The sequence below is a fragment of the Rhipicephalus sanguineus genome, chromosome 7 (assembly GCF_013339695.2).
Source record: "Rhipicephalus sanguineus isolate Rsan-2018 chromosome 7, BIME_Rsan_1.4, whole genome shotgun sequence".
NCBI lineage: Eukaryota > Metazoa > Arthropoda > Arachnida > Ixodida > Ixodidae > Rhipicephalus > Rhipicephalus sanguineus.
The window spans coordinates 25002528-25013410 of NC_051182.1; the positions used below are offsets into that span (position 1 = coordinate 25002528).

General features: G+C 48.3%; 1 protein-coding gene across 1 annotated transcript; it reads left to right on the forward strand.

Moving 5' to 3' along the window:
• Positions 1–955: 955 nt before the first annotated feature.
• LOC119398555 (pseudouridine-5'-phosphatase-like) lies at positions 956–7516 on the forward strand. Its single transcript, XM_037665397.1, has 4 exons — positions 956–1013; positions 3959–4177; positions 6107–6339; positions 7322–7516. The coding sequence occupies exons 1-4, from the start codon at positions 956–958 to the stop codon at positions 7514–7516; spliced, it is 705 nt and encodes a 234-aa protein (XP_037521325.1).
• The last annotated feature ends 3367 nt before the right edge of the window (positions 7517–10883 follow it).

Genomic DNA, 10883 nt, shown 5'->3' on the forward strand with positions numbered 1-10883 from the left:
CCGGTCGTATGTAACATTACAAATAATCCATATGTGACATCTCAGTGCGCGCCACATACATGCAGGTCCTGGTGATAGGAAACTCCGTTAGGGTCACCACGACTACGCTTGCTGCCGGCATGAAAATCGCCGTGGTTCCCGAGTCTACGCTTCAAACAACAAATGGCGTCGGACAGGCCTCAACTCAAACACGCTGATGACCGTCCAGACTAAGCCCTTCGGTCTTCCGCCGATGGAATATGGTCGCAACTCAAGTTGGTATGGCATTCATTACCAAGCTTCGTCTATCATGTCATTTTAGGTACTGACATGCGATCATGTCGGCCCATGAATGATGCTTGCCACAGGCCACTTTGATTATCAGAGTGTTAGTTTCTCAGAACTACCCTCCCCTCTCTTTTCTCTTTTTCCTCTTTTCTTTCCTTTTCTTTTTTTTTTATTCAGGAGCGGTGGTGTGAACTTGTATGCGGCTGAGCACACGGTGCTCCCAGTTATTTGCGCTGCAGTGGCTACTGCAGCAAGTAGTTATTCCTTGGGGGCTTCTGCATTTTAGATGCCAGCAAGGCTTAACCTGCAACGCAAGTTTAGTTGTAGGTGACGCACGGTTTGTATTCAGGTAGTGTTCTGCCACAAACATCATCGATGACAATCCTACTGGGAATAGAAAGCAACCTCACGAATGAAAAAGGAAAGACATGGTACAGTTAAAGTAGCATGAGAAATCTCACTTAAAGGAAACGCAAACCGAGTTACATAGCGCTCCAGTAGGAGTCACACTTCCATCCCGTAAACAGTTTCATAGGATTACGCTGGCATTATACTATTGTGTTCCTTCCCGCAACACACACGTCTCACTAACTTCCTACTTCTGTTCATTGACTCTATTCACAAATCTAGTCCATCCGAGGACGACGCAAAAAGCAATCCGTGTTGTGCTAACTGCTGCAAGCGCACGATGTCCACCTTCAAATCCGTGTCGCACGTGCTGTTTGATCTCGACGGCCTGCTGTTAGGTGAGCACATCTTAATGATGACATACTATATGGGTCCTTATCACTTTGCATTAACATTCATCTGCGGCTATGTCGCTGCCGTAATTTACTTCATGGCCAGTGCTTTCTTTGCTCGTTCGTCGTATATCGTCACGATGACTCTTGGTAAGATGGCGAATAAGTGACTCCCTGAAAATAAAAGTTTCCGTAAAGGTTTATTGCATATGTTTCTGATCCGCGAGGAACGCGTAAGGTGAATGAATCCAGGTTTCACGAAGCACCATGGAAGCATTCGTTCATCACAGTGCTCCAATTACACTGCGTTTTTCTTTCTCTTTTTTTAACACGAAAGTGTTTTATGCCGGGTCCACCAAGACTTTCATCACGTATTTCCGTCACGGAAATGCGTCAGCAAATAACGCCATCAGATGACAAAAAAAAACTATAGGAAAACGTTCCGTTGAAGGGAGTCGAACCCATGACCTCTCGGTCCGCGACGATGGCTGGCGGGCGTTTAGCCAACTGAGTTACCGCCAAACACATAACGGAGGCTACATGAACGCGCCTTTTATCTTTCACACTTTCCTCCTCACAGCGCTCTTGGATGGATGGATAGATGCTATGAGCGTCCCCTTTATGAAGGGCGGTGGCGTGTGCCACCACGCTCGAAAAAAAAACAAGGCACGCCGTTGCTACGACCGTCCATTCGGCGTGTTCAAATAGAAGTGTAATTTCGTCAACGCTTTAACACACTGCGAGGTGGTGGCTTTAGCCTAAGCCTTACTCACAGCATCTATCTATATCGAAATATAGCTCTCCCACGCTCGCCTGGCTGTCGCACCGTGTTCCCCTCTCGCTCTGTAAGAATTAACGGCCAGGCTAGATGAAAGACACGACGCGCGTAGCGTTCCTTCCGCGTTTCACGGCGCTTTGAAAAAAGTGCATATCGAGTATCGGTGTTATTATCTTCTTGTTGATAGCCATCTCAGCGTGGGGTTCACCATATGCGGTACGTACGTATATGTTAAGAACTTCAGCTACCACAATGGTTAAACATGATCATGGGCGTTAGTCGTCGGTACGGAGATGTGCCACTAGGCGTCAACATGAGTGCGTCCACATCAAGCGGTGCTATATCTGCAAAACAGTAAGACATTGTACAAGCTCTCATATACCAATGCACTAAAACAATCAACTACTTCTGTGACGAGACGTTTCACTTCCGTGTTATACCGATTCCTATGACAGAGGGATCAGCCATCTTTTTTTTCACTTCCTCTAATTTCATTGCAAGTACTCATAAATATATATTTATCCGACAATGGGCTTGCTCAAAAATAGCATTGAACCGCGCCCAATAAATGTTACCATTCCTCGAATGCACGCTTCGCAACTGCAGCCTTCAAGCGTGTCTCCTCAGTGATATATCCTGTCAGCATTACATTATTTATTGCAGCCGCCACGGGGGTACAGGTTGCGGCGTTCGGCTGCTGACTCGGAAGTCGCGGGTTCGATCCCGGCCGCGGCTGTCGCATTTCGATGGAGGAGAAATGCTAGAGAGGCCCATGTACTATACGATGTCACGTCAAGTTAAAGAACATCACATGCACAGTTCAAAAATAAAAGCGCTAACATGGCAGGGACAAGAAAGGGCACAACACGAGCGCTTGAAGAGACACTAAAGGCAAATATTAAGTCGGCGTTGATTGTTGAAATAGCGGTCCAGAAATCTTGTTCTGCTACTTTTGTGCCGAGGATATGCCTATTTTGAAATAAAATCACGTTTTAGTGGTCCGCATCGCGTTAGCGCACTTCAAATCACCCGCCTGAAAGTGGCCTTTCTGACGTCACTGTTGCCGTGCCCAAAGTTGCCCGCCTTTACTGCGCGGTGGCGTGCACTGGCGTCGTGCACCAATCGGGCATCCGGCAACATCAAATGTATGCGGCATGTCGTCGAACTTTCTGTGAGAGCGACTTTCACGAGCGTGCAAAAAACACGCGGCAGTACGTGATATCGAAATTACCACTGAGACGCGACCGCGTGAGCGAATCCGGGCGCCGGGTGAAGCGCAGTTCGGCGAAAACGGAATCTTTGAACCACGCGCGCCATTCCCCATGGCAACGCCAAAGAGGTTCTTTTTTCTATGAATCAAACAGGAACGAAGGAGCAGCATTTTATTACGTCTCTTGATGCACGGAAGGTTCTTTCTTTATTGCAGCTAGTATGATTACTAGTGATTAATTGTAGTCGGGCGCTCTCACGTCATTGCGATCAGTTCCAAAATGTCCCACTCGTGGCGCTCATCGTGTGATACATTTAGCTTAATTTCCCGGTAAGTAGGGCACTGCTGTTGATATTACTGCCGTATTAGACGTTGTCATACATTGAGCTTTCACTCTGACATAAATTGTTATTTTTCTTTAGTGTCCCTTTAAGCGCTCTTGTTGTGCCCTTTCTTGTTCCTGTCGTGTTAGCGCTTTGAATGTTTGAACCAGTAGCAACTACAGCTTGCCTTGCCGTTTTGCAACACCAAATGGTCTACATTTCCGGAGCTTCCACCGCGGCGTACCTCAAATCATATCGTGGTTTCAGGACGTTACACTGCCCCAGGTAATATTATTGCAACATATCTTGCAGTATTAAAATTAAGAATTCTTCGCTTCTTTTCGGTCACTCTATGTCATTGTACTGCACTGCATTGCAGCGAAATGTTTGCGATATATAGCAGCATTTAAAAGACCTACGAACACACCATAAGGGAGAACACTCATTTTGAAGACTTCGCACTCGGTACGCATAGCTAAGAGTAATTTCCTCCAGCTTGATATGGATTGGTCAACGAAATTTAAACGTGCATTCGGAGCGGATCAGACGGATATGCACAGTCGTTCTGTATGGTGCCATTCTGTCCTCATTCTGCTATCTACTCTTTACGCTCTCACTCTCCCTTTTTCTTTTGTTGCAGACACCGAGAAACTCTACTCGCGCGCTGCGGAGATGCTTGCATCTAGCTATGGCAAACAATTTACCTGGGAGCTCGACAGGCGCGTGCTGGGCACACCAGACTTCGACGCGGCGCGCACTATCGTCGAATCCCTTGGCCTGCCGATCACTCCGAGCGAGTGCATGGAGAAACTGAACAAGATCTGCGGGGAATATTACCACGACTGTGACCTCATGCCTGGTGAGCGCTTAACTGTTGATATCCTTATGTCACACTGTTGGCGCAGCAGTCGCAAGCGGCTGTAATCCTTCACATTCCACGTTGACAATCGTACAGCTTTAGGTTTATTGCAGTATTTTTTTTAATTACATTGCATTTTACAAAATCAGGGACCCAACCAAATTGTTGAAGGGTCCCTAACGGCATTACTACATCGAAAACAATAAACGGCAACAAAGTGGAGCTACTATACTGCGGAATTATTAATAATTAATAATACCAGGTGGAAAAACAAAGGGTCGATATTTTTAATGAGCAGAAGAAGTTCCCAGATAGGCTTTTCGACGTTCCAATAGGAGGACCTATCTTTGTCAAAGGCGCCTTGTCGGTAATCGCCTTCTTTCCGGTTGGCGATTACCAACAGCGACACGCGACACAATGGGACCGGATGTAAACATTAAGCTCTTTAAAACAGGCCTGGGATAATAATCATAATTGCAGAGCTTTACGTCCCAAAAGCACGATATGATTAGGAGGGATACCGTAGCGGGGGCCCCTGAAAGTTCGACCACCTGGGGCGCCCAAATCTAAGTACACGGGCCTTTAGCATTTGCGCCTCCATCGAAAATGCGGCCGCCGCGGCCGCATTTTTCTTCCCGCCACCTTTGGATCAGCAGCCGAGCGCCATAACCACTGCATCACCATGGCGGGTAACATGCCGAGGATGACAAGGTGTCTGACAACGATATGTGATCCTGTCGAAACGTCGGCTAGCCTGTCTGAGGCACTTCCTCCTGCTCGTTCAACATATCCCCAGCTTCCACTTCTGAATTTCTGGATACTTTGCCGAACTTCACAGCGTACCACACTTCAGCACACTAAAGCTGCTCAGGTCTCGTGAGGCGGATATACCAGTGATTACTTTCCGCGGTTGCGGTAGCAATACGCTACACATGGTACAACTATGGTCTTCCGTTGTGGTTACCATAGCTGATCATTGTCCCTTAGCCCAATCGGGAACCTCAATGAGACGGCGACTTGTACAAATGATTAAAGTGAACTCTTCTTACACATAAGGCTGGTCCTTATACATGACGTTATTGTATACGGGTTGTTCTAAGACAAGTGCAGCACACCTCATACAACACATTCAAACAAATAGCTGCCGCTGCCGTATACGTGTTTGTACTGCTAGTATTTTCCTGTGAAATACTGACTGCAGTAAACATGACCTTTCAGTCTTAGTCAAGGGCCCCACAGGTCTTAGCCACCCATCCAGCCTGGTCGAGCAGCGCTAGCCGGTTGGCGAGATCAGAGCTGGACAGTGGCCCCTCCCACTGCTCCAACGTGTGTATTGATGTCATGTTTATGTCTGTCAGGTGTGGGGGATGCTTTGAGCAGCCTCAGGTAATGTGGTATAATGTTGGATATCCTCCACACCAAGGGCAGGAACCTCTATAGCGCATCGTAAACATGGTGTGTCATCTTTTTTAGTGGGGGGATAAACCCTGGTTTGAATTCTTCTCCAACTGATGGCCTCCGCTCCTGCTAGATGTTTCTGGGGAGGGGAGTATACTTGTCCGGTAAAATGCTGTTGAGCTAGCAGGTCCGTTGCGGTGGTAAGGCTTTAATTTTGATAAATCGTTTGGAGTTGGAATTCTGCCGAGTTGGTAAGTGTCACGGCTCGAAAAGTTAATGCGCGAGCCGCGGCTTCCGGCTTCTCATTTTCCCCCAACACCTGGTTTACTGGGCGCAAACTTTGGCTAGCTGGCGAGCATTCATCTCGCAAGGAACGGCGTTAATCAGTGGTCAAAATCAGATCAAGTAACGTGAACACGTTATGTGTGTATCTTATTTCATGTTTATCTGCACCGCATTCGATTTGTCGTTCACAGGCGATGAAACTAGACTGAAGTCTGAACATCTTCAAGCGAAGTTGCACGCATGCAGGCGCTGAACGTCTCCTGCGCCACCTGAAGGCTCACGGTGTTCCCATGGCTGTCGCGACGAGCACGACGCCTGCTTTGTTCGACCTCAAGATGTCACGGCACCGAGACCTTGTGCCACTCTTTCACCACGTGGTCTGTACCGGCGGAGGAACGAAAGTAAAACGCGGCAAGCCACACCCAGACATCTTCCTCCTGGCTGCGTCAATGTTCGACGAGAAGCCGCCTTCTGAGAAGGTGTAGTCGATGTCAGATGTGTACTTTTACTGCGCTACATGATGTAAATTTCTATCGGAACCAGCTCTTCTGAACCCTAGATGTTTTGCTTATATTTTTGCTGTTAGCGACGTGAGAGTCCGGAGAGGTAGTGCGATCTGGCCGGGCCGAGCTGAATCAAGCAAGTACAGAACTGTCTTTCCAGAGAGCTAGACCGTTCTAGTTCTCTTCTCGCGTAAACTTTCGGCAGCGGCCTAGTACCGAATGAGTCCACTTTTTAAACGTCTTTTCCTGAAGGCCACTAGGTGAAAAGACACGTGTGGTTGCAGGAGGCATCACAAGATGTTGATACCATCGTCCGGTAACTAAGGGCCCTGTACCGGTAGCGCAATGTTGTTTGCTCGCGTGTTCGCCGACGCAAGGAAGAAAACGACAAGTGCGAGGAGCAAACCGCACCGGCAGACTGCTGGGTTGCACCCCCAGCTGAATCGCCACCGCCCCTTCGCCGCCGCGAACACCCGCGTCCTTGAGACGTCGTCGTTCGTTGGCACGCCGCTGTGGACTCTAGTCCTGGCATAAGTGCTGCTGGCAAAGTAGTAAGAACCTCGAAGTGGAGCGGAGTAGGTGACTGCATCCCTCCCCTCCTCACCCCCCTTCATCAGTGATACGTGCCAACCGCTGGGACGTATCCGGGTATGCAAGCCAGCGGCGGAACAGGCATCCGCTCGCGACGTTTTCTTCCTGGAGTGTGCGAACACGCGAGGAAACAAAATTACGCGTACCGGTAACCCGGCATTCCTCCGTAACACCCTTTATACCGGAATACCGGAGCAGCTAAAGCCTCTATTAGGTTGCTTTACGCAAAAGCACTCAAATTAGTCTGTTAATCGCCCCGAAGACATACGTCACGGCCTCGTTCGGTTTCTTACACAATCGTCGAAATTCTGTGAGTGCATGTGCCTTGAATAAACGCTTACTTGTCTTCCTCGCCGTTTGTCCACAGGTGTTAGTGTTCGAAGACGCTCCCATGGGAGTCACGGCTGCTCTGGCTGCTGGCATGCAGGTAGTTATGGTTCCGGATCCTCGCGTTGACGAAGAAAACCGGCGTCGAGCCACCGTGTGCCTTGGCTCGCTGCTTGAATTCAAGCCACAAATGTTTGGGCTCCCACCTTTTGATGAAACCTCGCGGAAGGGCTGACTAGCCCCAAGGATTCGGACATTGAAGATTATACATCGTCTCTCATACTTTCCGACAGTGCGGACACTCTCTTTTCGTGACATTTCGAGCAACAGCGGCTCCTCTTGGGCGAGATGAATAATAGGTTTGTCCTAAATAAAAATTAACCTATCAATGTTTACAGATTTCCGATACAAGTGTTAATAATAATAATATCTGGGGTTTAACGTCCCAAAACCACGATATGATTATGAGAGACGCCGTAGTGTAGGGCTCCGGAATTTCGACCTCCTGGGGTTCTTTAATGTGCACCTAAATCTAAGTACACGGGCCTCAAAACCTTTTCGCCTCCATCGAAAATGCAGCCGCCGCGGCCGGGATTCGATCGCGCGACCTTCGGGTCAGCAGTCGAGCGCCATAACCACTAGACCACCGTTGCGGGTCCGATACAAGTGTTAGGCACGAGTGAATTTGTCGTAAGATTTAGAGAAACAGTCATGAATTACAGCGATCTAGTGGCATGCTTTTGTCGTAGTATTGTGAGAAATATACTACAGTCTCCACATTGCGTCTTGCAAGTTCGCGACAGAATGTCCAACGAGGCTGAATGTCCACCGAGTCTGAATGTCCAACCGAGACGGAATGTCCAATGAGACTATGTCTAAGGAGTATGAATGTCCAACGAGACGGAATGTTCAATTTAGAAGAGCAGAACTTGCCGTAGTTCGAAATTTTTCAGGAAACGGATTCATTGCGTTAAGATAGCCTAAAGGAAGATCGCGTTTTCTGTGTGTTTTGTAAATCTTCAGTGTGGCGTTGGGCATCGTATTTTTGTTCCCTTATTAATCTTGCTTTACTGTATTTATCACAATTTCAACTTTCGTTTCTTTATTTTTATTTCGTGTTTAGTTTTCATATGTATATTTCATAAGTTCTTTTATTTTGTTCAATTACATGCTTAATGTTATGTCAGAAGTCTGACATCACACCCCCTTAAAGAATTACGAAAGAGTGCGCTCTCGTCCACTTTTTGGGGTATTTATGTGCGTTTAGCCCCTGGGAGTGCCCGCCAGCGCCACTCGTAGCCAAGGCGGCGAGTGTGGAACACTCTTTCAGCGGGCGTTACGAGGTACGTGATTTTCGCACGTGGCGACAGCTGACCAATAAACCCGCACATTCTGCATCACGTCTGCCGAAACGAAGCCCTCGTTATCAAAGTACAAAAAAAAATAGGAGGACGCTTGAGCTTCGCCTACAAGAGTAGAACGCGAGAGCGTAATCGTGTCCCGTGCGCATCGCCTTCTCAATCGCTAGCCTGGCTTCGCTTCTCGGTGCATGCCTCAACCGTGCTGTAGGGAAACGAACGACTGTGCGCGTAACATTGGCCGTTTCAAAATATCCTAGAATGCCTACTTCAAGTACAGTTGTTAGCTGCCCACTACGCCATAATTCTTCCTTTCGCGAGTCAGCGAAGGGCCGGCCCAATACGCGTCCGTAAGGCAACACGCGATCCTACGCAGCTGGTCACTTTGTTGACGCTTTTGCAGCTGATGATTAAATATGTCTCAGCGCTTTGTAATGGGTAGGCCTTTAAAACACCCACTCGTGGCGCAATTCACATGTTTCGACACCTGGCGCGCTTCTACCACGCAATATTACATGCGTTAAGGAGACTCCTGCTACATGACATTCATATCGTGTTTTTTTTTTCTGAAGCAGTTTCGTGCAATACCGTGGCTCGATCGTAGAGCTCGTGTTTGGCACGCACACGGCCTGGGTTCGATTCTCACTCAAACCGAAGTTTTTCTTTATTTCTTTTATTTGCATCTTTCTCGATTTTTCGGTCATGGACAAGGTGATTTTTCGCTCACAACCAACGCCGCCGACACCGACAACGGAATTTCTGCGAAACACGCTCTTTAACGCTGTTGCGTTAATAAGGGGTATCGTTCGAGGGGCTCCTTTCTTCGAAAGGTGTGGGTTTGGATTCCACCGACGGAAAGGGTGACACTAAAGTTACCCACAATATTGGGTCTACATTGCCGAGTTACATGTAATTTATGAAGTAGAATTTCGGTTCCTGCAACTGGCGACTCATTTTAATTTTCCGACCGAGATGGAATGTACAATGAGATGGAATGTGCAACCGAGACTCAATGTTCAACGAGACCAAATGTCCAACCGAGACCGAATGTCCAACGAGCGCGAATGTCCAACGAGCCTGAATGTCCACTATTGGACATTCCGTCTCGCTGGACATTCAGTCTCGTTGGACATACAGGCCGCAAACGTCGTTACGCTGACAAAAGAATCGCGGGCAGTTTGCTCTAACTCGCGCAAAGCTTGACAGAGCGAAGCACAGGCCCGTCGCCGCTCGTACTCCCCGTCGACCGACACGCCTTGCTTCGAGATGCGCCGCTTCCTCCTCGGGAGTACGCAGCCAGGCTATGCACTATACAGCGGAGGTTGCGCGCGATGTTTCTATTGGTGGGCGTTGCTTAATGGGCAAAAAAACGCTTGCGGCCTGAATGTCCAACGAGACGGAATGTACAACGAGACTGAATGTCCAATAGTGGACATTCAGTCTCGTTGGACATTTCGTCTCGTTGGACATTCCGTCTCGGTTGGACATCCAGTCTCGTTGGACATACAGTCTCGTTGGACATTCAGTCTCGGTTGGACATTCAGTCTCGTTGGACATACAGTCTCGTTGGACATTCAGTCTCGGTTGGACATTCCGTCTCGTTGGACATACAGTCTCGTTGGACATTCAGTCTCGGTTGGACATTCAGTCTCGTTGGACATACAGTCTCGTTGGACATTCAGTCTCGGTTGGACATTCAGTCTCGTGGACATACAGTCTCGTTGGACATTCAGTCTCGGTTGGACATTCCGTCTCGTTGGACATACAGTCTCGTTGGACATTCAGTCTCGGTTGGACATTCCGTCTCGTTGGACATACAGTCTCGTTGGACATTCAGTCTCGGTTGGACATTCAGTCTCGTTGGACATACAGTCTCGTTGGACATTCAGTCTCGGTTGGACATTCAGTCTCGTGGACATACAGTCTCGTTGGACATTCAGTCTTGGTTGGACATTCCGTCTCGTTGGACATACAGTCTCGTTGGACATTCAGTCTCGGTTGGACATTCAGTCTCGTTGGACATACAGTCTCGTTGGACATTCAGTCTCGGTTGGACATTCAGTCTCGTTGGACATACAGTCTCGTTGGACATTCAGTCTCGGTTGGACATTCAGTCTCGTTGGACATTCAGTCTCGGTTGGACATTCAGTCTCGTGGACATACAGTCTCGTTGGACATTCAGTCTCGGTTGGACATTCCGTCTCGTTGGACATACAGTCTCGTTGGACATTCAGTCTCGGTTGG